This window comes from Mytilus edulis, chromosome 11 (assembly GCF_963676685.1).
Source record: "Mytilus edulis chromosome 11, xbMytEdul2.2, whole genome shotgun sequence".
NCBI classification, from domain to species: domain Eukaryota; kingdom Metazoa; phylum Mollusca; class Bivalvia; order Mytilida; family Mytilidae; genus Mytilus; species Mytilus edulis.
The window spans coordinates 79843246-79870740 of record NC_092354.1 but is presented as its reverse complement, the minus strand read 5'-3'; the positions used below and the strand labels follow the sequence as shown (position 1 = coordinate 79870740).

Below are 27495 nucleotides of genomic sequence, written 5' to 3'. Positions count from 1 at the left end.
CTATTGTGGACTTTTTGGCTTAGCACATTTGTCACAACCGGAACGTTTATCATCATGTGAAAATTGTAAAACCTTTTTGCCTTCTGATAACGGAATAATAGCCTGCATTTTAACAATTTTGGTTGCCTTCTTTTATATATTTAATAAGATCAAAGTAGTGTCCGTAAATTGAAAAAAATGCAGGGTTTATTTTAAATTTAGAAGATACTTTTACAAGTAATGTCCGTCACCAGCACTTACATTGCACTATACAAACTAGAAAACAAAACCTGTCTTATTGTCTTTTCACTATCCACTATTGGTTATACAAATTTCAAGAATAATTGTCTCATATGCAGACTTTGACAATAACATGGAATAAAATATTCACGACAACACAAGTTTTTATCAAATCAGGAAAATTGGTATCAAGGAAAATAAATGAATTCAAATAATTACAATTTTAGAATCCTTTTTGCTATTTGTATTTTATATACTGATGTTAAGTAATATAACTTTATAAAAAACTAAGAATTTATACTTATATAATGATGAGGATACAGTATTATAATTTTAGGATTATCTTTACACATATAAAAAAAGAGCACAGTGAAACAGTGATGATATCAATTATCAGAAATATGTATAAATGCATTGGAAATCTAACCTCGTTATTTGAGACTGACACATGTGCACCTAGACGAATCAAACTTTTCACCATCATGACCATGTTCCCTTGGTTATAGTATGAGTTGATTCCTTTATGCAGAGGCCTATCACCCTAAGGAAATACAATAATTACTTCAAATATTATTAATTACGTAGAAATCATTCTAACTAAAGCTATTGACGGAGATATTTACACTTTATTAACGCTTGATTTTTTTTTTAAATGTTACAAATCGAAATTTTTACATGAAATCAGTTTAAAATAAAATTTTATTAATGACAGTTTATCAAATCCAAGTTGATTTCAATAGTTTAAGAGTTGACTTACCATCTATTTCTGCTTAAAGCTTGTGATTAACAGTGAAGCAGGCACCTCTAAAATTTCTGAATTGACTGTCTTAGCAACCACATTTAGGTGTGTATTATACATAGTTTTTTACCCAAGACATCATGTGGTTGGTAGAGGGGATGTGTATCATACACAACTATCATACATCACTGAAGACTCTGCAATCGTTTTTTTTTAAATAAAAAAAAAACAAGAATGTGTCCATAGAACACAAATGCCCTACTCACACTATCATTTTCTATGTTCAGTGGACTGAATTTTGAAGCTTACATAAACATATATTTTGTTGTTGTTAATAGTCTGGACTGATTTGAGAAGAAATGATCTCTGAAATCCTGTTATGTAAATTTGAAATATAACTGTTATAGCTGACTATGGGATATGGGCTTTGTTCAGTGTTAATGCCGGCAGTACAGTTGGTGACCTATAGTGTCATTTGGTCTCTTGTGAAGAGAAATATCTCATTGGCAACCATTTGTTATCTTTATTTGAATGATGTTAAAAGAAAAATCACAAACATACAGAATTCAGAGTAAAAATTCAAAACAGAAAGGCCCTAATCAAATGGCAAACTCAAATGATAAAACACATCAACACCTGTCATATTGCTGACTTGGTATAGGCTTTTTCAAAAGTAGAAAAGTGTGGATTGAACCTGGTTTCAAAGCGCTAAACCTCTCACTTGTATGACAGCCGCAGCAAATTATAAACAATAAATGATTGAGGTTTTAAATTGATCAGGCTTTTACCTTCTATATATTTTGTCAGTCTTCTTATTTACCTTAAACTTAAGGCAAACTTAAACAGGTTTAGGAAAAAGATAAATTTGGCTTTGAAAATGTTGAATGTGATCGTTCCGTACCATACATATGCAATATATTGATACTTTGTTGGTATTTTTCAGAAAAGTGTCCTTCTTTTCAACATTATTAATAACTTACAAAATTGTCAGGAGCATTAACATCAGCTTTGTTTCTGATCAGCAGTTCTGCGATTTCGACATTCCTCTCTGTCGCTGCTTTGTGAAGAGGGGTATCGCCCTGTAATTCATAAAAGTGAAAATGAAAAAAAAAATATTATCTATAAGAACAATATGATAGGATATCATCATACGATGAAAATGAAATCAAACTTCAGACAATATATACGCCATAACAAAAACCCAAGATATCAAGAGAAAAACTAACATTATGAAAATGAAAAATGTTATTTCCTACTTTCAGTCTGATATCAGATCAATAACATAAAACTGTAGTGTACAGTACTTAAATCGAACGTTCAATGATACATTTTGTTTATTGATTATTTAGCAAAGTTTTATGAATTGAAATGAAAAGACATTTACAGATAAAACCTAAATTAAAATATCATCATTAAAGAACGGTCTTTTTAGTTTTATTTAGGTTATATATTTTCAAACCCGGCGAGTTCTAAAACGGTGTCTACATCGCAATTTTGTTTTTTTTCAATATTGTAAATTTTTATATCCTTATCATCATAAAATTCTTAAAAAAAAACAAAAAAACTTATCATAGTCACGAACTTTCTATATTCTTGTCACAATCGAAGCCTTTAAAATAACAAATTACAAAAATAAATGCTGTTTTTTTAGAAAGAAATATGAATAATTTTAAACAATTAATGCAAACAACATTACATTATATTTTTCTGATAGTCTTTTTTACCTTAATAAAAAAATAACTACCCCTAAACAATAAAAAAGTACAAACATTCAATGGTGGTAAACATAAATATATTCCTTAAAAAGAAAGAAATAATTTTCAGCAGATTAATTCTTGAATAATATACATTTTCTACAAAAAAGCATATGAAAATCATTTTTAACAACTGATTGCAATTGAAATTACTATATTTTCCAATAATTTGAAATAAAATAGTATCATTTTTTATAAAAAGAAGAATAATTTTGGTTATTTTAAACAATGTGAAAAAAAATTTAGTATGATTTTTCTGACATTCTTTTAATTTATTAAAAATAACCTATACTAAACTATAAAAAGTACAAAAATCCAATGGTGGTAAAAAATTTTCAGTAAAATAAAGAAATATTTGCATTTTAGGCAACGCGTACAAAAATTTAATATCTTTTTCCTTAAAGTAAGCATATTTTATGAAAAACAGCCAATCTAGATGTACAAAGTACTGAAATCATATGATAGTTAATAATTGGTATCAAAATAGATCAATAACTGCATTCTTATTCCGCAAAAATAAAAGTTTAAGTATTTTAATTCTCATTATATGTCAATTCTGATTAGAAGACTTGTCTCAAGATGGTTAAAAAATAACTGATTTCAAATAAACTAGTATCATTTTTGATAAAAAGAAGAATAATTTTGGTTATTAAAACAATGTGAACAAGATTTTAGTATGATTTTTCTGAAATTCTTTTAAATTTTTGAAAAAAACTATACTTAACTATAAAAAATACAAAAATCCAATGGCGGTCAAAACTTTTTCAGTAAAATGAAGAAATATTTGCAATTGTGGCAACGTGTACAAAATGTTAATATCTTTTTCCTTAAAGTAAGCATACATTTTGAAAAACAGCAAATCCTGATGTACAAAGAGTACTGAAATCATATGATGGTTAATAATTTGTATCAAAATAAATCAATAACTGCATTCTTATTTCACAAAAATAAAAGTTTAAGTATTTTAATTCTCATTATATGTTAATTCTGATTTCAAAGAAAGTATCATTTTTGATAAAAAGAAGACGAATTTTGGTTATTTAAAACAATGTGAACAAGATTTTATTATGATTTTTCTGACATTCTTTTAATTTTATGAAAAAAAGCTATTCTAAACTATAAAAAGTACAAAAATCCAATGGCGGTCAAAAATTTTCAGTAAAATGAAGAAATATTTGCATTTTAGGCAACGCGTACAAAAATTTGATATCTTTTTCCTTAAAGTAAGTATATTTTATGACAAACAGTCAATCCTGATGTACAAAAAGTACTGAAATCATATGACGGTTAATAATTTGTATCAAAATAAATCAATAACTGCATTGTTATTCCACAAAAATAAAAGTAAGTATTTTAATTCTCATTATATCTCAATTCTTATTAGCAGACTTGTCACAAGATGGTAGAAATAACTGATTTCAAATAAAATAGTATCATTTTTGATAAAAAGAAGAATAATTTTGGTTATTTTAAACAATGTGAACAAAATTTTAGTATGATTTTTCTGATATTCTTTTAATTCTATGGAAAACAAAACTATACTAAACTATAAAAAATACAAAAATCCAATGTGAGTTCGTGGTCTAGTGGTTAAGACCGATGGCTACAGTGCTGAAGGTCCCGAGTTCGATTCTCACTTGGGGTGATAAAAATATCAGTACATCAGAAGGGTAATTTTCACCCTCTCACACATCTCTGGTACCCAGACCGGAGTTTAAACTAGAATGGGTACTTTGGGGGCCTCGGTTGGTCAAAGTTGTCCCCTACTTTGACCTGGAGATCAATCTTCTGATATCTCTCTGGTTTGTCTGTTTCCACCGAGTGGCCCGGTGGTTCCCTCCGAGTACTTCGGCTTCCTTCACCATAATAACAGACTTCCCGGTGTCCTACACGCTCCCTTGGGCGGTGTTGGTGGGGATTGTTCTGGTGGTGGGGTAATATTGTAAAGGACACATCTCCATTAATCCTTAGGGAGTGTACATGGATCCGCTGTACCCTTGCAGTCAATCAAGGGGTGCGTCTTAATTGGCGGAATCTCAGTACATACATACATACATACAATGGCGGTCAATATTAACGATTTTCGTAGGAAGAAGTTTATGTTTACAGAGTCATATAATATAATTATGTATTATATGTCTCTGATGTTAACAATCTTTAATACAAAACTATTAATCTACACAAACAATTTAACGCTCTAAGCATATTATTCTGTTATACTATTTACAATGTTTTATTGCAACTTATTTTATTACAAATTAACGTGTAAATTTAGGTGTCTTCGTAGAGGTCCGCGTTCATCGATTGTAAACACTGTCGAGTTCGGTTTACATAAGAATTTGAAATATATACGTATCCGTACGATCCGTGCATAAATTTAATTTACTGATCGATCGGTGATAGTTGTCAGGGTAACTCTTATATATGTTAGTTGACTTATCTGACGGATCCTATGGGTCACCGATCACCGATCACTCATCGATCAGTCAAACATCCGTCACCGATCATTCACCGATCAGTCAAGTTCACGTCAAACAGTAACGCCTAAGGTTGCAAGTACTGTACATTACATTACAGGGTAAACACACTAATGGAGAAATTTGAAGTTGGTCTTGGTTGTGTAATTTAACATATTTAATGAACGCAATAATTATTTGAAGGTAAAATCTGTTTTATAATAGTTTTATTCATAATTTTGGTAGTGTCTTATTATAGAAAAACATGTATTTCATGAACTACTGTAGAAATGACCACCCTTTAATCCAACAACAGAATGTTGTCTTTTAGAAAATAGATTGAAAAACAACCAATGTTTCAATAACAAAATACCAAAGATATCAAGCAAAACACTAACATCACTAAAATGAAAAATACATTATTTACTTAACACTTACTTTTAGTTTAATATCAGACCAACTACAAAAGACTTTAATAGTTTCGTTATCGTACGGATGCATTACACTAGCGGAGACAGTTGAAGTTGGTCTTTGTTGTGTAAGCTCTACATATAACTTTAATTATGACATAAGAATGTTTTGTATAGATATTTGACTATGAATGTTTTGCTCTCTTTTAATTTGTTTTATTTTTATCCTGTAGATCTTTTTTTAACTTGTGAGACAAATCGTTCAAAAATGAAATAAAATGTCAGAGGTTTTGCATTTGCTCTTCAAACTTTAAATTATTGTTGTCTCAATAATGTTTTCAACAATACGTGTAATGATCTTTCCTCTTGTTATCATAATTAATATGTAATGGCGATTAACATGGTATCAACATTACACAAATCTGCGATAGTTGAATAATTAAACATGCAGAATTGAATAAAAAACCTACTTTGTTATACATTTTTCATTTTATTAAGTATAATAACTGAAAATAAAACTCATTGCAAGATCAATCGTTAAAAAGATCATCCTTTAATAAGATCCTTCTTTAACAAGATCATCCTTTAATAATTTCCTTTTTTAACAAGATCGTTCTTTAACAAGATCATTCTCTACCAAGATCATTCTCTAACAAAATCATCCTTTAAAAGATCATTCTTTAACAAGATCATTCTCTAACAAGATCATTCTTCAACAAGACCCTTCTTTATCAAGATCATCCTTTAATAAGATCCTTTTTTAACAAGATCATTCTTTAACAAGATCATTTTTTACCAAGATCATTCTTTAGCAAGATCATTCTTTAGCAATATCCTTCTTTATCAAGATCCTTCTTTAACAAGATCATTCTCTAACCAAATCATTCTTTAATAAGATCATTCTTTAACAAGATCATTCTTTAGCAAGATCCTTCTTTATCAAGATCATTCTTCAACAAGATCATTCTTTAACAATATCATTCTCTAACAAGATCATTCTTTAATAAGATCATTTTTTAATAATATCCTTCTTTAACAAGATCATTCGTTAACAAGATCATTCTTTATCAAGATCATTCTTTATCAAGATCCTTCTTTAACAAGATCATTCTTTAGCAAGATCCTTCTTTATCAAGATCCTTCTTTAACAAAATCATTCTTTAACAAGATCATTCTTTAACTATATCATTCTCTAACAAGATCATTCTTTAATAAGATCATTCTTTAAAAAGATAATTCTTTAGCAAGATCATTCTTTATCAAGATCCTTCTTTAACAAGACCATTCTTTAACAAGATCATTCTTTGACAATATCATTCTCTAACAATATCATTCTCTAACAAGATCATTCTTTAATAAGATCATTCTTTAAAAAGATCATTCTTTAGTAAGATCCTTCTTTATCATGATTCTTCTTTAACAAGATCATTCTTTAACAAGATCCTTCTTTAACACGATCATTCTTTAAATTAGGAAGATCCTTCTTTATCAAGATCATTCTTTAACAAGATCATTCTTTAACAATATCATTCTCTAACAATATCATTCTCTAACAAGATCATTCTTTCATAAGATCATTCTTTAACAATATCATTCTTTAGCAAGATCCTTCTTTAACAAGATCATTCTTTAACAAGATCATTCTTTAACAATATAATTCTCTAATAATATCATTCGCTAACAAGATCATCCTTTAATAAGATCATTCTTTAACAAGATCATTCTTTAGCAAGATCCTTCTTTATCAAGACCATTCTTTAACAAGATCATTCTTTAACAATATCAGTCTCTAACAAGATCATTCTTTATCAAGATTATTCTTTAGTAAGATCATTCTTTAACAAGATCCTTCTTTATCAAGATCCTTCTTTAACAAGATCATTCTTTAATAAGATCATTCTTTAGCAAGATTATTCTTTAACAAGATCATTCTTTAACAAGATCATTCTTTAATAAGATCATTCTTTAAGACGATCATTATCTAACAAGATCATTCTTTAACAAGATAACACTTTAATAAGATCCTTCTTTAACAAGATCATTCTTTAATAAGATCATTCTTTAGCAAGATTATTCTTTAACAAGATCATTCTTTAACAAGATCATTCTTTAATAAGATCATTCTTTAAGACGATCATTATCTAACAAGATCATTCTCTAACAAGATCATTCTTTAATAAGATCCTTCTTTAGAAAGATACTTCTTTAACAAGATTCTTCTTTAATAAGATCCTTCTTTAGCAAGATCCTTCTTTAACAAGATCCTTCTCTAACAAGATCATTCTTTAATAGGATCCTACTTAAACAAGAGCATTCTTTGGCAAGATCCTTCTTTAACAAGATCATTCTTTAATAAGATCCTTCTTTAACAAGATCATTCTTTAACAAAATCATTCTTTAACAAGATCCTTCTTTATCAAGATCATTCTTTAACAAGACCATTCTTTAGCAAGATCATTCTTTAACAAGATAATTCTTTAGCAAGATCATCCTTTAACAAGATCCTTTTTTAACAAGATCATTCTCTAACAATATCATTCTTTAATAAGATCCTTCTTTAACAAGATCCTTCTTTAACAATATCATTCTCTAACAAGATCATTCTTTAATAAGATCATTTTTTAATAATATCCTTCTTTAACAAGATCATTCGTTAACAAGATCATTCGTTATCAAGATCATTCTTTATCAAGATCCTTCTTTAACAAGATCATTCTTTAGCAAGATCCTTCTTTATCAAGATCCTTCTATAACAAAATCATTCTTTAACAAGATCATTCTTTAACAATATCATTCTCTAACAAGATCATTCTTTAATAAGATCATTCTTTAAAAAGATAATTCTTTAGCAAGATCATTCTTTATCAAGATCCTTCTTTAACAAGACCATTCTTTAACAAGAGCATTCTTTGACAATATCATTCTCTAACAATATCATTCTCTAACAAGATCATTCTTTAATAAGATCATTCTTTAAAAAGATCATTCTTTAGTAAGATCCTTCTTTATCATGATTCTTCTTTAACAAGATCATTCTTTAACAAGATCCTTCTTTAACAAGATCATTCTTTAAATTTAGCAAGATCCTTCTTTATCAAGATCATTCTTTAACAATATCATTCTCTAACAATATCATTCGCTAACAAGATCATTCTTTAATAAGATCATTCTTTAACAATATCATTCTTTAGCAAGATCCTTCTTTAACAAGATCATTCTTTAACAAGATCATTCTTTAACAATATATTTCTCTAACAATATCATTCGCTAACAAGATCATTCTTTATCAAGATTATTCTTTAGTAAGATCCTTCTTTAACAAGATCATTCTTTAATAAGATCATTCTTTAGCAAGATCATTCTTTAACAAGATCATTTTTTAACAAGATCCTTCTTTATCAAGATCCTTCTTTAACAAGATCATTCTTTAATAAGATCATTCTTTAGCAAGATCATTCTTTAACAAGATCATTCTTTAACAAGATCATTCTTTAACAAGATAATACTTTAATAAGATCATTCTCCAACAAGATCATTCTCTAACAAGATCATTCTTTAATAAGATCCTTCTTTAACAAGATCATTCTCTAACAAAATCATTCTTTAATAAGATCCTTCTTTAGAAAGATACTTCTTTAACAAGATTCTTCTTTAATAAGATCCTTCTTTAGCAAGATCCTTCTTTAACAAGATCCTTTTCTAACAAGATCATTCTTTAATAGGATCCTACTTAAACAAGAGCATTCTTGGCAAGATCCTTCTTTAACAAAATCATTCTTTAATAAGATCCTTCTTTAACAAGATCATTCTTTAACAAAATCATTCTTTAACAAGATCCTTCTTTATCAAGATCATTCTTTAACAAGACCATTCTTTAGCAAGATCATTCTTTAACAAGATAATTCTTTAGCAAGATCATCCTTTAACAAGATCCTTTTTTAACAAGATCATTCTCTAACAATATCATTCTTTAATAAGATCCTTCTTTAACAAGATCCTTCTTTAACAAGATCATTCTTTAATAAGATCATTCTTTAACAAGATCATTCTCTAACAAGATCATTCTTTAATAAGATCCTTCTTTAACAAGATCATTCTTTAAAAAGATAATTCTTTAGCAAGATCATTCTTTATCAAGATCCTTCTTTATCAAGACCATTTTTTAACAAGATCATTCTTTGACAATATCATTCTCTAACAATATCATTCTCTAACAAGATCATTCTTTAATAAGATCATTCTTTAAAAAGATCATTCTTTAGTAAGATCCTTCTTTATCATGATCCTTCTTTAACAAGATCATTTTTTAACAAGATCCTTCTTTAACAAGATCATTCTTTAAATTTAGCAAGATCCTTCTTTATCAAGATCATTCTTTAACAAGATCATTCTTTAACAATATCATTCTCTAGCAAGATCATTCTCTAACAAGATCATTCTTTAATAAGATCATTCTTTAACAATATCATTCTTTAGCAAGATCCTTCTTTAACAAGATCATTCTTTAACAAGATCATTCTTTAACAATATAAATCTCTAACAATATCATTCGCTAACAAGATCATCCTTTAATAAGATCATTCTTTAACAACATCATTCTTTAGCAAGATCCTTCTTTATCAAGATCATTCTTTAACAAGATCATTCTTTAACAATATCAGTCTCTAACAAGATCATTCTTTATCAAGATTATTCTTTAGTAAGATCATTCTTTAACAAGATCCTTCTTTATAAAGATCCGTCTTTAACAAGATCATTCTTTAATAAGATCATTCTTTAGCAAGGTCATTCTTTAACAAGATCATTCTTTAACAAGATCATTCTTTAATAAGATCATTTTTTAAGACGATCATTCTCTAACAAGATCATTCTTTAATAAGATCCTTCTTTAACAAGATCATTCTCTAAAAAAAACATTCTTTAATAAGATCCTTCTTTAGAAAGATACTTCTTTAACAAGATTCTTCTTTAATAAGATCCTTCTTTAGCAAGATCCTTCTTTAACAAGATCCTTCTCTAACAAGATCATTCTTTAATAAGATCCTACTTAAACAAGAGCATTCTTTGGCAAGATCCTTCTTTAACAAGATCATTCTTTAATAAGATCCTTCTTTAACAAGATCATTCTTTAACAAAATCATTCTTTAACAAGATCCTTCTCTATCAAGATCATTCTTAAACAAGACCGTTCTTTAGCAAGATCATTCTTTAACAAGATCATTCTTTAGCAAGATCATACTTTAACAAGATCCTATTTTAACAAGATCATTCTCTAACAATATCATTCTTTAATAAGATCCTTCTTTAACAAGATCCTTCTTTAACAAGATCATTCTTTAATAAGATCATTCTTTAACAAGATCATTCTCTAACAAGATCATTCTTTAATAAGATCCTTCTTTAACAAGATCATTCTTTAACAAAATCATTCTTTAACAATATCAATCTCTTACAAGATCATTCTTTAATAAGATCCTTCTTTAACAAGATCATTCTTTAACAATAGCAATTTCTTACAATATCATTCTTTAATAAGATCATTCTTTAAAAAGATCGTTCTTTAGCAAGATCCTTCTATATCAATATCATTATCTAACAGTATCATTCTCTAACAAGGTCATTCTTTAATAAGATCATTCTTCAAATTTAGCAAGATCCTTCTTTATCAAGATCCTTCTTTTAGATCATTCTCTAACAATATCATTCTCTAACAAGATCATTCTTTAACAATATCATTCTCTAACAAGATCATTCTTTAACAACATCATTCTTTAGCAATATTATTCTCTAACAGTATCATTCTCTAACAAGGACATTCTTTAATAAGATCATTTTTTAAAGTTAGCAAGATCCTTCTTTATCAAGATCCTTCTTTAACAAGATCATTCTTAAATAAGATCATTCTTTAACAAGATCATTCTTTAGCAAGATCATTATTTAGCAAGATCATTCTTTAACAAGATCATTCTTTAACAAGATCATTCTTTAATAAGATCATTCTTTAAGATGATCATTCTCTAACAAGATCATTCTTTAACAAGATCATTCTTTAATAAGATCATTTTTAACAAGATCATCCCCTAACAAAATCATTCTTTAACAAGATCATTCTCTAACAAGATCATTGTTTAATGAGATCCTTCTTTAGAAAGATCCTTCTTTAACAAGATTCTTCTTTAATAAGATCCTTCTTTAGCAAGATCCTTCTCTAACAAGATCCTTCTCTAACAAGATCATTCTTTAATGAGATCCTACTTAAACAAGAGCATTCTTTAGCAAGATCCTTCTTTAACAAGATCATTCTTTAACAAGATCATTCTTTAACAAGATCATTCTTTAACAATATCATTCTCTAACAAGATCATTCTGTATCAAGATCATTCTTAAATGAGATCATTCTTTAACAGGATCATTCTTTAGCAAGATCCTTCTTTGTCAAGATCCTTCTTTAACAAGATCATTCTTTAACAAGATCATTCTCTAACAAGATCATTCGTTAATAAGATAATTCTTTAACAAGATCATTATTTAATAAGATCATTCTTTAACAAGATCATTCTCTAACAAGATAATTCTTTAATAAGATCATTCTTTATCAAGATCCTTCTTTAACAAGATCCTTTTTAATAAGATCCTTCTTTAGCAAGGTCCTTCTTTCTACATAAGAAAATGCCTGTACCAAGTCAGGAATATGACAGTTGTTATCCATTCGTTTGATGTGCTTGGACTTTTGATTTTGCCTTTTGACTTTTGATTTTCCTTTTAGAATTTTCCTCGGAGTTCAGTATTTTTGTGTTTTTACTCTTTAACAAGATCCTTCTTTAACAAGATCCTTCTTTAGCAAGATCATTCTTTAATAAGATCCTACTTTAACAATAGCATTCTTAAGCAAGATCATTCTTTAACAAGATCATTCTTCAACAAGATCATTCTTTATCAAGATCATTCTTTAACAAGATCATTCTTTAGCAAGATCAATCTCTAACAAGATCATTCTTTATCAAGATCATTCTTTAACAAGATCATTCTTTAGCAAGATCAATCTCTAACAAGATCATTCTTTAATAAGATCATTCTTTAAACAGATCCTTCTTTAACAAGATCATTCTTTAACAAGATCATTCTTTAATAAAATCATTCTTTAACAAGATCATTCTTCAAAAAGATCATTCTTTAGCAACATCCTTCTTTATCAGGATTCTTCTTTAACAAGATCAATCTCTAACAAGATCATTCTTTAATAAGGTCATTCTTTAATAAGATACTACTTTAACAAGAACATTATTTAACAAGATCCTTCTTTAACAAGATCCTTCAAGAGCATTCTTTAGCAAGAGCATTCTTTAGCAAGATTATTCTTTAACAAGATCATTCTTTAGCAAGATCATTCTCTAACAAGATCATTCTTTAATAAGATCATTCTTTAACAAGATCATTCTTCAACAAGATCCTTCTTTATCAAGATCATTCTTTAACAAGATCATTCTTTAGCAAGATCCTTCTTTAACAAGATCATTCTTTAGCAAGATCATCCTTTAACAAGATCCTTCTTTAACAAGATCATTCTTCAACAAGATCTTTCTTTAACAAGATCATTCTCTAATAAGATCGTTCTCTATCAAGATCCCTCTTTAACAAGATCATTCTTTAACAAGATCATTCTTTAACAATATCAATTTCTAACAAGATCATTCTCTAACAAGATCATTTTTAATAAGATTATTCTTTAACAATATCAGTCTCTAACAAGATCATTCTTTAACAATTTCATTCTCTAACAAGATCATTCTTTAGCAATATCCTTCTTTATCAAGATCATTCTTTATCAAGATCATTCTTTAATAAGTTCATTCTTTAGCAAGATCATTCTTTAGCAAGATCATTCTTCAGCAAAATCATTCTTTAGCAAGATCATTCTTTAACAAGATCATTCTTTAATAAGATCATTCTTTAACAAGATCATTCTTTAACAAGATCCTTCTTTATCAAGATCATTCTTTGACAAGATCATTCTTTAACAAGATCATTCTTTAACAAGATCATTCTTTAACAAGATCTTTCTTTAATAAGATCATTCTTTAACCAGATCATTCTTTAACAAGATCCTTCTTTATCAAGATCATTCTTTGACAAGATCCTTCTTTACCAAGATCATTCTTTAACAAGATCAATCTCTAACAAGATCATTCTTTAATAAGATCATTCTTTAACAAGATCAATCTTTAACAAGATCCTTCTTTAAAAAGATCATTCTTTAATAAGATACTACTTTAACAAGAACATTATTTAACAAGATCCTTCTTTAACAAGATCCTTCAAGAGCATTCTTTAGCAAGAGCATTCTTTAGCAAGATCATTCTTTAACAAGATCATTCTTTAGCAAGATCATTCTTTAACAAGATCATTCTTTAACAAGATCATTCTTTAACAAGATCATTCTTTAACAAGATCATTCTTTAGCAAGATCATTCTTTAACAAGATCATTCTTTAACAAGATCATTCTTTAGCAAGATCATTCTCTAACAAGATCATTCTTTCAAAAGATCATTCTTTAATAAGATCATCCTTTAATAAGATCCTTCTTTAACAAGATCATCCTTTAATAAGATCCTTCTTTAACAAGATCATTCTTTAACAAAATCATTCTTTAACAATATCATTCTTTAGCAAGATCATCCTTTACTCAGATCACTCTTCAAGAAGATCCTTCTTAAACAAGATCATTCTTTAACAATATCATTCTTTAACAAGATCATTCTTTAGAAAGATCCTTCTTTATCAAGATCATTCTTTAACAAGATCATTCTATAACAATATCATTCTCTAACAAGATCATTTTTTAATAAGATCATTCTTTAATAAGATCCTTCTTTAACAAAATCCTTCTTTAACAAGATCATTCTTTAACAAGATCATTCTTTAACAAGATCATTCTTTAACAAGAACATTCTCTAACAAGATCATTCTTTATCAAGATCATTGTTTAACAAGATCCTTCTTTATCAAGATCCTTCTTTAACAAGATCATTCTTTAACAGGATCATTCTTTAACAATATCATTCTTTAACAAGATCATCCTTTAACAAGATCATTCTTAAATAAGATCCTTCTTTAACAAGATCATTCTTTAACAAGATCATTCTTTAACAAAATCATTCTTTAGCAAGATCATCCTTTACTTAGATCACTCTTCAATAAGATCCTTCTTAAACAAGATCATTCTTTAACAATATCATTCTTTAACAAGATCATTCTTTAGAAAGATCCTTCTTTATCAAGATTATTCTTTATAAAGATCATTCTTTAATAAGAATATTCTTTAACAAGATCCTTCTTTATCAAGATCCTTCAAGAGCATTCTTTAGCAAGAGCATTCTTTAGCAAGATCATTCTTTAGCAAGATCATTCTTTAACAAGATCATTCTTTAACAAGATCATTTTTTTTAATAAGATCATTCTTTAAAAAGATCATTTTCTAACAAGATCATTCTTTAATAAGATCCCTCTTTAACAAGATCATTCTTTAACAAAATCATTCTTTAACAATATCAATCTCTTACAAGATCATTCTTTAATAAGATCATTCTCTAACAAGATCATTTTTTAATAAGATCATTCTCTAACAAGATCATTCTTTAATAAGATCATTCTTCAACAAGATCCTTCTTTATCAAGAACATTCTCTATCAAGATCATTCTATAACAAGATCATTCTTTCAAAAGATCATTCTTTAATAAGATCATTCTTTAACAAAATCATTCTTTAACAAGATCCTTCTTTAACAAGATCATTCTTTAACAAGATCATTCTTTAACAAGATCCTTCTTTAACAAGATCATTCCTTAACAAGATCATTCTTAAATAAGATCCTTCTTTAACAAGATCATTCTTTAACAAGATCATTCTTTAACAAAATCATTCTTTAGCAAGATTATCCTTTACTCAGATCACTCTTCAATAAGATTCTTCTTAAACAAGATCATTCTTTAACAATATCATTCTTTAACAAGATCATTCTTTAGAAAGATCCTTCTTTATCAAGATCATTCTTTAACAAGATCATTGTTTAACAATATCATTCTCTAACAAGATCATTCTTTATCAAGATCATTTTTTTAATAAGATCATTCTTTAACAAGATCCTTCTTTATCAAGATCCTTCTTTAACAAGATCATTTTTTAACAGGATCATTCTTCAACAATATCATTCTTTAACAAGATCATTTTTTAATAAGATCATTCTTTAATAAGATCCTTCGTTAACAAGATCCGTCTTTAACAAGATCATTCTTTATCAAGATCATTCTTTAATAAGAATATTCTTTAACAAGATCCTTCTTTATCAAGATCCTTCTTTAACAAGAGCATTCTTTAGCAAGATCATTCTTTAGCAAGACCATTCTTTAGCAAGATCATTCTTTAACAAGATCATTCTTTAATAAGAATATTCTTTAACAAGATCCTTCTTTATCAAGATCCTTCTTTAACAAGAGCATTCTTTAGCAAGATCATTCTTTAGCAAGATCATTCTTTAGCAAGATCATTCTTTAACAAGATCATTCTTTAAAAAGATCATTTTTTAATAAGATTATTCTTTAAAAAGATCATTTTCTAACAAGATCATTCTTTAATAAGATCATTCTTTAACAAGATCATTCTTTAACAAGATCGTTCTTTAATAAGATCATTCTCTAACAAGATCATTCTCTAACAAGATCATTCTTTAATAAGATCCTTCTTTAACAAAATCATTCTGTAACAAGATCATTCTTTAATAAGATCCTTCTTTAATAAGATCATTCTGTAACAAGATCATTCTTTAATAAGATGATTCTGTATCAAGATCCTTCTTTAACAAGATCCTTCTTTAACAAGATTCTTCTTTAGCAAGATCCTTCTTTAACAAGATCCTTCTTTAACAAGATCATTCTTTAATAAGATTCTACTTTAACAAGAGCATTCTTTAGAAAGATCATTCTTTAACAAGATCATTCTTTAACAAGATCGTTCTTTAATAAGATCATTCTCTAACAAGATCATTCTCTAACAAGATCATTCTTTAATAAGATCCTTCTTTAACAAAATCATTCTGTAACAAGATCATTCTTTAATAAGATCCTTCTTTAATAAGATCATTCTGTAACAAGATCATTCTTTAATAAGATGATTCTGTATCAAGATCCTTCTTTAACAAGATCCTTCTTTAACAAGATTCTTCTTTAGCAAGATCCTTCTTTAACAAGATCCTTCTTTAACAAGATCATTCTTTAATAAGATTCTACTTTAACAAGAGCATTCTTTAGAAAGATCATTCTTTAACAAGATCATTCTTTAATAAGATCCTTCTTTAACAAAATCATTCTTTAACAAGATCATTCTTTAACAAGATCCTTCTTTATCAAGAATTTAATTTAATGAACGCAGGTGTATTTAAAGGTTAGGTTTATTTTATATGTATTGTATTCACAATTTTGACAGCGCTTTATGATAGAAAAAAATATTTATTTCATGAACTACTGTAGAATTATTTACCCTTTAATCTACAAAAAGAAGGATTTTTTTTTAAAACAATAGAGTAAATATAACTAGTGGGTAGTGTATGTAACCATCAATATTTCTATATTTTTTCTTTTCTAAAAAACTTATGTTATTCTTAGGATTTTCTGTTTTACTTTTTATCATTCTGATAAGTGCATATCACCTACTTTTAAGATAAGTTAAAGGCTTTGACTTCAGATTTTAAATTTTGTTTTTTTTAATGATATTTTATTTAGGGGTATATCTCGTTTCTCTATTTTCAAAATATATCAGTTTTGATAAGTGTGTAGTATGACTATTAATTTCCTGTTCTCGTGCTATGAATTATTCATTTTATAAAATATATGTCCGTTCTTCTTTTTTACTGTTAACCTTACATCAAAATTATTTTCCTTTACCTGTCTTCATTATTCTTTTTGGCGGCAAGGTTATTTGTTCAAAGTTATGTTGGACTTTCAGAAATTATTCGGTATACTACTGTTGTCTTTGTTTATTCACCCCTTATTTTATTGATTTTGTATTTACATTGTGTCATACTTCAAATTTATATGTCTTTTGATTGAGTTAAGCCATTTCAATTGATACTTTAAATTAGGGGTGAAGGTTTGTACCTAGTTCAACGTTCAAACCCGCCCGCTGTATTTGTTTGCATCTGGCTGAAGTCAGGAACCTGATGTTCAGTAGTGATTATTTGTTGGTGACTTTCATAACACTATCTCTTTTCGATTTTTTATATAGTTTAGTCCGTTGTTTTTTTCGTTGAAATGGATTACACTGCTCATTGCTAGGCTACCTTGCTGTTCGGATATGATAATTATTGACAAAATCAAACCATGATCTCCTTTTACACGAAACCACATTAGTAACCTTACTTTGGCTATCTTCATTCACACTTTGACAAATGAGTAGTTTTTAAAAATGTCAAAGTTGCTGTTTTGCATATTCGCGTTTTATCCATGTGCTTATTTGGATTGGCAGGTGAATGTTGACCGTTTCATGCAATTTAATTGGCACACAAGTGCAACGTGATCCTTCCATGCATATGTGTGTCTGGATTACAAAATCCGACTACCAAACACGCTCAACAAACATAAATACAGATTGAATATTTATGATTTGTGTATAGTATAGATACATATGACTGGGATAAAAAAAAACGTTTAAGCAAGGTCATGTCTAAACGATTTGTTTATTCAAAATAGATACTTAATATCCGAAGACCTGTTCAATCATTTACAAAATGGACTGTTTGAGGCCTATATCTTACTTAAAACATTGTGTTTAACACGTCAATTAGGTCAACAAATGTACGCAAAAACTAATTTTGTTATGATATATTTTCATCAAATTTGAAAATTGTTATCTATATTACTAAATGAATAGAATTGAAATTTGGTGTCGCGTTTTCTACTTTCACATAAAATCCACGATCATTGTTTTATAACATAAGGGGTGATGACCAGCGTAGTTTTTTATGTGTTCATTAAAAGCTCTGTTGTGGGGTATTTTAGGGTAAAATCGAAAATAAAACAGTTCGGATCGACAGTCCTACACAACGTTCGGTTCTAAAACTTACGTCCTCTGATCCGGTCTTATTACTCAGCAACAAGAAGACTATTTAGCAACAAATAGCAATTAGAAGACTATTTAGTGACAAGAAAGTAGATTTCAATTATAGAGTCAATATTTCCGCCATTGCACGTCTGCCCGGCAAAATTGATTTTTAATTTGTAGCAGATACGGTAAACGTAGTTGAACAACGGTAAAAATTGACCTTACACTGAAACACTTGTGATACACATTCCCGTTTACGCTCCCAGCACTTTAACAACATATTTTTACACCTCAAGAGGTTTTCCAGAGAACCGCATCAATTCAACATTAAAATGGTGGGGGGATTTTCTCAGTGTTCGGTTAAAAATGGGTACCAAGTGCGGCTGGAATGTGACGTACACCCATTCATATATTAATGCATACAAGGTTCTGGGCACGGAAACACCATACATACGGTTGTGATTCAGGATTTAATGTTAAGGCGGTAGCAAAAAACAATGTTCTGCGGAGCAGAGCATGTTGGGAAATATTTTTGGGTAAATAAGCGAAAGTATATTTCGCGGGTATTTTCTAGTGTAAATAAACTTTCTAAGCGTTAGAATTTATCCTTCGTGTTGGCCTTCTCTAACAGTAGCTCAACTTAAGTAATAGACAAAAAAGCACAGCTGAAGGTAAACCACATGCATTGATACATGACGATTACATGACAGAGTATGCGTATCATGATTTATGTGTGCGCAAGGACTGCTCTAAATATTTTTCGTGAACACCTTTACATTATTTGTTTTGTTTCAAAATGGATAAAGACGATGAAAGTATTTTCTGACGCAAAACACGAAAGGAGTAATATCGTTAATAGTGATTGTTTTGTTTCAAACTTTGGATTAAAATCAAATGTGTACTCAGCTAAATTCGATTTCAGTGTGGATTAAAAAGAGTATATAGTAAATGCAGCTTTTTATAATAATGGCAAGTTATATATACATTTAATATTTCAAAATGTAGCAATCTCCTTTTAGATATTAGTTTCTTCGGGTTTTTTTTTTCTTAATTGTCATTTGTTATTTGGTTGTAATTTGTTTTTACTTGAAGAAAAAAAGATTACAGAATTAAAAGCTTTGTTCTTACTGATTCAACTGTAATTCACCTGTACGAATAGTTATCAAAGGTACCAGGATTATAATTTAGTACGCCAGACGCGCGTTTCGTCTACATAAGACTCTTCAGTGACGCCCATATCAAAACATTTATAAAGCCAAACAAGTACGAAGTTGAAGAGCATTGAGGGTTCAAAATTTCAAAAAAGTCTATAACATGTATCTACTTTCAACTGTTCAAATATTTTAAAGAACGACGAGGGCTATTCTTTGAAATATTGGAAGTTAAAGGTAACATACTGGTTTCTTGCAGGTAAAGGATAGTCCAATTACTAAAATAAAGAACAGGTACAACAATAGAATGACGTCACTATAATGTTTGAAGATCAATAGAGCTATAAAGATAGCCAGGTAGTGCATACGTAAAATGACAGCGTTAACGACGAGGAGTTAAAAATGAAAATATGCATAACCATTCGCAGAGCTCTGTGTGGGACTGGGTGTCTTATAAAAATGTCATAGTATTCAAGGACACAGACATTAAATAGATAAAAATGACTGATTGAAACTTTTTGCCATAAATATTGCCATGATTAATATAATATTGATTCTAACAATAATAGCAATTTTATATAATGCATAATGACTTACATAATAGTCGCCTTGATAATTGACTGATGCACCTCTTCCTAGTAATTCACTAACTTCTGCAACATTGTTTTTCGATACTGCATCATAAAGTTTCTGTAAGGAAAAATATCATGTTAATACTCCATTGTATCAAACAATTATATTGGCGATTATACATATATTTTCATAATCCAAATAATACTTAAAATGAAGCGAATCAAGATAATTGTCGGCCAAGTTACTCCTACATATTGTAAATCCAATACCAGTAATCAACATATACACACCTGGAAAAAGTAATGCAACACCTCCATTTACAACAATGTAAAATGACATGATTGTAGAATGTGTAGGATTTTGGTTTAACCAATAATTTTGATCCGTTTAACAACGAATCATACACAATACAAAATAAATACTTTAATAGATAAATATGAAAAATTAAGAAACAGAAAAGGCTAAGCAATTGTGGGGGATCTGTTTGAAATAAAGATAAGAGAACAATATTTTACAGTGATCATTTAAAGCTTTATATAAAAGACATGACATTGAAAAAATAGACATAAAGGGTTGCATATAAAAAAATTGAGTGCAGGATCTGACAAGGATGTCTGAAGAGCCCTTTAATTTTCGGTATTAATGTTGAAATTTTAAGACAAGATAATAAATTTAAAGGCTTTCAAATTAAACTAAATAACAAAACCCATACATTAAAGTAAGGCCAGCTTGTAAATGACACAACTTTGTTTCTCAATTAAAAACAAGAATTTTCGTTAACTGTGATAGTTTTGAAATTTGTTAGTCACTTTCAGGCTTCAAGCTTTTTTCAAAAAAATTGAAGGTAGGTACACCATTACCGATTAAAGTTTTGGGATCATACATTGGACTTATTTGAAATTAGAGTAAACAATTAAACGTGAAACGACAAAACGAAAAAACTGAAAAAATAATAAAAACTGGAATTAAAATAACCATTTAAGGTTAAGATAACTCCTGTATGTTAATCATTAACCCTACCGAATATTGCTTATGCTGCAACAGTAATCGAAATTGATCAAGTATACCCTGCAAAAGTTAAATAAAAAACACATAGTTTTATATGAAACAATAGACCAGAAAAAGTAAAAATTGATATAATAAGCAAATAATTACAATGCTGGCGGGCTTAAGACGCTAGACATAGATATATATCTAGAAGCAATAAATATTAGTTGGGTAAAAAAACTCATAGAAACGAAGACCAAACATTCAATTGGAAAGTCTTACAAGAATTGTACTTTCATAAATTTAAACAAGAATTCTTTATATCTAAAATTATCTTTGACAATATTAATAAATTAAAAGAATCAATTCCACAATTTTACTTAACAAATCTTATCATGGATAAATTCAAAATCTGAAAAAGAATCAGATCAACTATTAAATAAACAGATTAGACAGCAACTTAAGTGATGAGATAATTATATCAAATTAAACGAAATATTTCTCATTTTTAAAAACTGGATAAACTGAAAAGTGTTATTTGTAAATTTCATAATTGATAAAAAAAAAAAAAAAAAATTTATTCCAATTATTATTTTAGATAAACTATCTTGACATGGTACTTGGTTTTCGGAATATTCTAAATTAATGAAAGCATAAATTAACTAAAGAAGCATCAATAAAAACAAACTTCGAATTTAAATTTAAAGATAGAACAGGAAAAATTATATTAATTTAAAACATTTTCTCAAAAACCATTATCTTTTCACTCCTTAATCAGGGTTTTAAAAATCCACTAGCCCGACGTTCGGGACTAGAGCATTTACACATCGGGCAATCAAAATGTGTGACCCAATATGCCCGACGGACTAGTAACTAAAAATTTTTGACGTTTCCAAAATAAAAAGGAAGAAAGTGGAAATTCCTTTCATCACTATTCTATCCTAGCCAATCAGATTCAATTACAATTTACGTCATCCGTGATTCCAAGAATTTGAACTGGTTTGTACACTCATGGTTTTTACATATTTTTTTAAAATAGAACAAATAACTCTGGGTGGTCCGGTATCATGTATTGATCGCAATTCGAAATATTGATTTCTAATACCATGACCTGTGGTATTGTAAATTTATTTGATTGCTTAATGCTTATGCCGAGATTTTTCAATTAACCGTACTGGGGGTATGGAGAATTGATCATCTTGGCGCGGACAGCTGTTTAGCACAAAACCATGCAACAAAATATTTTAGTACTGGCACCCACGGAACTTCGTCAGTTTCGAACAAAAACTGGAAATGAAGAGGGTAACGAGGCTGAAAATTCATCCCCCAAATACGCCAAATACGACCGAGAAAATCAGGGGGAAACAAATTACAGATTGATTCCGCTGGGCAAGGTCGGCTGTAAGAGATGGAAAAAAAACAGAGACGATGCTAGGAATATTTCCGTTATTTCCCCAAGCACGCCAACAAAAAGCCTGCTTTATATGTGGAAACAACTAAGTTAGGTTTAGCACCAACAGAATAAATAGCAGATCAACAACGAATAGTAAATACAGTGTATAATATCGCCTTCAAAACGAATACCCACTTTGTTGTATTATGAAGCAAAATCTAATTTTTAAGGCATACTCGGACTAGCCGGTCAGTTTTGATGGACAAGCAGTTCTTCCAACAGGGCTAGTAAAATACTGCTGCCTATAAGTCCTGGGCTAGTTAGCTGTAACAAAAAAAATTTAACCCCTGACTTAATGGATGTTATGGAAAAGCAAATGTATTTCAAAAAAAATGTTGATTTTGAAAACAACACAAGCAAGAAAAAATAAGTGCTGTGCTTTATCTTTAACTATATACAAAATAATAAATTAAAAATATTAAGATGGAAATTTCTGTATAACATTTTCTTAACCAAACAATTACGTTTGTCTTGGAAATTAACTGAAACTCCGATAATATGTTATATATGTAATGTCATCGAATATTATCTTTTGACATGCACATTTTCAAAATCCTTTAAGAATCAAATAAAACTTTTACTCGATAAACTTAAAATAGGATCACTTGGATCACTTTTGTATGGATACAATATTAACAATACAAATATTACAGTACTAATAATTTACTGACAATGATACGTTTTACTGTGTAAATATAAAAAAAGAATATGTGGTATGATTGCCAATGAGACAACTATCCACAAAAGACCAAAATGACACAGACATTAACAACTATAGGTCACCGTACGGCCTTCAACAATGAGCAAAGCCCATACCTTATAATGAGCTATAAAAGGCCCCGATAAGACAATGTAAAACAATTCAAACGAGAAAACTAACGGCCTTATTTATGTAAAAAAATGAATGTATAAAGGCTAGTATGCATCCGAACAAAACAATAAACAAATTAATACGTTTGAATTTTTAAAAGGGAATTTCTACAACATTACGAAAGATTGATAAATACAGAAGGCAAATGTAGAAACTTCCATAATTTGGTTGCAGAAAAATTAAAAGAAACTATAGAGTTTAAAATGAGAGAGAGAGAGAGAGAGAGAGAGAGAGAGATTGCCTAACAATGTAATTTTAACACACTATTTAGTATGTAAATATAAGAATGTTTAAAATATTTACAAAATGATGAAAATATATATATATATAAGTGTCTAAGAATGTAACTTTAACACACTAATCAGTGTTATAAAATTAGTTGTTATATTTTATATATTATTCACGCAATATTTCGCTAAACAAATTAGCTTCGTCGGGTGTGTGCATCTATCTAGGTGAAATCGGATGCATGACAAAAATTATCTTTGTAGCTTGACGGCTACACAAAATTTGTGTAAAGGTGGCAGGTACCAGTTTTGGTGTACCAGAACATGTGTCCCACGCAGAAATTTTGTAATAGTTAAGTATTGAGGTATATAATTGCATCATGTGGACTGAAAAAGAATGAATGTAAATTCTAGGCTATTATACTACACAAGTAAGTAGTTACATACACAGGTTGGGGATTTCCTGCACATATAGGTCAAATCAGATGTCAAAATTGTGATCTCCTCACTTGACGGCATCCAATCAAAGTGGGGAAAAAATCAGTTTTGTGTAAACAAAAATATCTTGAGATTTAGATGGTAAGGATAGGTTCGGACAAGGCTCTAATTTACTGAATATCTTTTCTCTCTTGAATTTTGGCTAAAATTCTTGTCGGCTTTTAGCAGGATTCTGCAGGTGAGGATTAGATTGGTATCAGAGCATCACATTTTTGCCTAATTTGCAATGCATTTATAAATTTTAAAATCTCCATGCTGGACAGACACCCAAATTTAAAGGTTTTCTATATATTTACATAAGCACGCACACATCTTAGTTCCTTGAAACCATACATTTTATTTGTATATAAGCTTGAATGAATTTTCAAGAAAATAAAATCAAAAATCCATGAAATTCTGAAGATTTATTGTAAAATAACTGGTTTCTGCCACCAAAAGTTTAACATATTGATTGATGGGGTATAAAAAAACATATTTTTGCCGTTTATTGTACATAACAATTTTTAAATCTAAACAAATAGTTGTTTTAGTTAAATAGAATTAAATTCAAGATTTATTCCTTTGGTTTAGGGTAGAACTGTTTTTCATCACTCTCATTAAGTCTATCAGATTCAAGAAAAGGTTTATTTGAAAGGTGATATTATCAAAAGCATGTCCTGTTCTTAAGAGGTGTACTTATTAATATATATATATATATATCTGTAACAATAACATCTCCATGCTTTATATATCATGTACTGTAGTACGCCGCTAGATTAAAACTGGTGAGGAAAGGTAACACACGGCCACTTAAAACTTTATTATTTGTAAAGCCCAGGTGGTAGTGTGGTCTAGCGGGACGGCTACAGTGGAGTCTATTTGGTGTCACGATATCTTAGTAGAATGGGTTCGAATCCCGGCGAGTGAAGAGCAAACAATTTGCCAAAGCAAATTTACAGATCTAACATTGTTGGGTTGATGTTTAGACGAGTTGTATATACATAATGTACACAGCCATGTATCACCATCATTGCTGGTGATCCGATGGATAAATTTGTTGTAGAGTTGTCACTGACTAAGACGTACTTATTAATATAATTATTTTCTTTGACTGTATCTTGCATTAATTTGTAGGATCATTTACTATAGATAATTGAGCTGATTTGTAACAATAACATCTCCATGCCTTATATATCATGTACTGTATTACGCCGCTAGATTAAAACTGACGAGGAAAGGTAACACACGGCCACCGAAAGCTTTATTATTTGTGAGGCAAAGGTGGTTATGTGGTCTAGCGGGACGGCTACAGTGCAGGCGATTTGGTGTCACGATATCTCAGTAGAATGGGTTCGAATCCCGGCGAGTGAAGAACAATAAAATTGCGAAAGCAAATTTACAGATCTAGCAATGTTGGGATGATGTTTAGACGAGTTGTATATACATAATGTACACAGCCATTTATCACCATCATTGCTGGTGATCCGATGCGATGGATAAATCTGTTGTAGAGTTGTCACTGACTTAGACGTTCTTATTAATATAATTATTTTTTGTGACTGTATCTTGCATTAATTTGTAGGATCCTTTACTATAGATAATTGAGCTGATCTGTAACAATAACATCTCCATGCCTTATATATCATGTACTGTATTACGCCGCTAGATTAAAACTGACGAGGAAAGGTAACACACGGCCACCGTAAGCTTTATTGTTTGGGAAGCCCAGATGGTCGTGTGGTCTAGCGGGACGGCTACAGTGCAGGTGATTTGGTGTCACGATATTAGCATGGATTAGAATCCCGGCGAGTGAAGAACAAAAATATTGCAAAAGCAAATTTACAGATCAAACATTGTTGGGTTGATGTTTAGACGAAAGGCAACAGTAGTATACCGCTGTTCAAAACTCATAAATCCATGGACAAAAAACAAATTAGGGGTAACAAACTAAAACTGAGGGAAACGCATTAAGGTAGCACAATACAAAGATTTTTCATCCCCAATCAGACATCTTAACACTGATGTAATTCCACTCATCTTTCTTTAAATTTTATAAATGAGGTACTAAAAGAAAAAAGAAGGATTAATCTTTCAAGTTGTGATAATTTCATTATGACATAATTATCACATCATTAATTGTTATGTAATTAGTTGCCATATTGTGATGTCTATACTTGAATGAATTTAGCTTCTTTGTTATTCATAGCATCCCAAAATATATTTTATAGATTCTTGCACAACACAGTTTGACCTCCAAAACTGTGTCTCAGATTTTTTCTATTGTATTTCATTCTCTCATAAATCTTCAATGAAGTTTGCAACATCAATTCATAAGAGACCACTAAATTCAATTGGGTATACAATTTGTTCTTTTGATGTTTTTGGAAATCTGAGACACAGTTTTGGAGGTCAAGCTGTGTTGTACAAGAATCTATAAAATATTTTGGAATGCTATGAAGAACAAAGAAGCTAAATTCATTCAAGTGTGGACATCACAATATAGCATCTAATTACATAATAATTAATTATGTAATAATTATGTCATAATGAAATTATCACAATTTGAAAGATTAATCTTTCTTCTTTCTTTTGGTACCTCATTTATAAAATATAAAGAAGGATGAAATGAATTACATCAGTTTAAAGTTATCTGATTTGGAGTGACAAAATCTTTGTATTGTGCTACCTTAAATATAAGAGAACGACACAACATTAAAATGTAACACACACACAGAAACAGACTAAGCATTAGACAAAATCCTTTGAAAATAACAAATATAACATCAAAACCAAATACATGAATTTGGGATAGATAAGTACCGTGACACGTCTTATAGTAATATATATATAACTACAATTGTCATTGGCACAACTTCCTATATCTATATACATGTATTTATATATTGTATATTTATATACAACTCGTCTAAACATCAACCCAACAATGTTAGATACATATTTGTCAAGGCAATGAAGAAAGTTAATAAGAAGAATGTTAGTTTGCCACGTTCATGTTGATCATTACAACTATTAAAAACCGATTAATATTACGTTAAACAATATTACCTTATGTAGATCGCTCAT

General features: G+C 29.1%; 1 protein-coding gene across 1 annotated transcript; it reads right to left on the bottom strand.

Moving 5' to 3' along the window:
* Positions 1–27495, bottom strand: LOC139494637 (putative ankyrin repeat protein RF_0580). The gene is made up of 5 exons (XM_071282796.1): positions 27478–27495; positions 20421–20513; positions 1939–2037; positions 647–760; positions 1–129 (listed from the first exon to the last, which is right to left on the bottom strand). Exons 1-5 carry the CDS (start codon positions 27493–27495, stop codon positions 1–3), a joined length of 453 nt encoding a protein of 150 aa, XP_071138897.1.

What these genes read in the sequence shown, in the direction of transcription:
- LOC139494637 (XM_071282796.1), bottom strand. An exon ending in ATTATCAAGGCGACTATTAT is followed by an intron (nt 2,038 to 20,420) that starts GTAAGTCATTAT and finishes TATGAATTACAG; the next exon opens with GGCGATACCCCTCTTCACAA. An exon ending in TTAATGCTCCTGACAATTTT is followed by an intron (nt 761 to 1,938) that starts GTAAGTTATTAA and finishes GTATTTCCTTAG; the next exon opens with GGTGATAGGCCTCTGCATAA.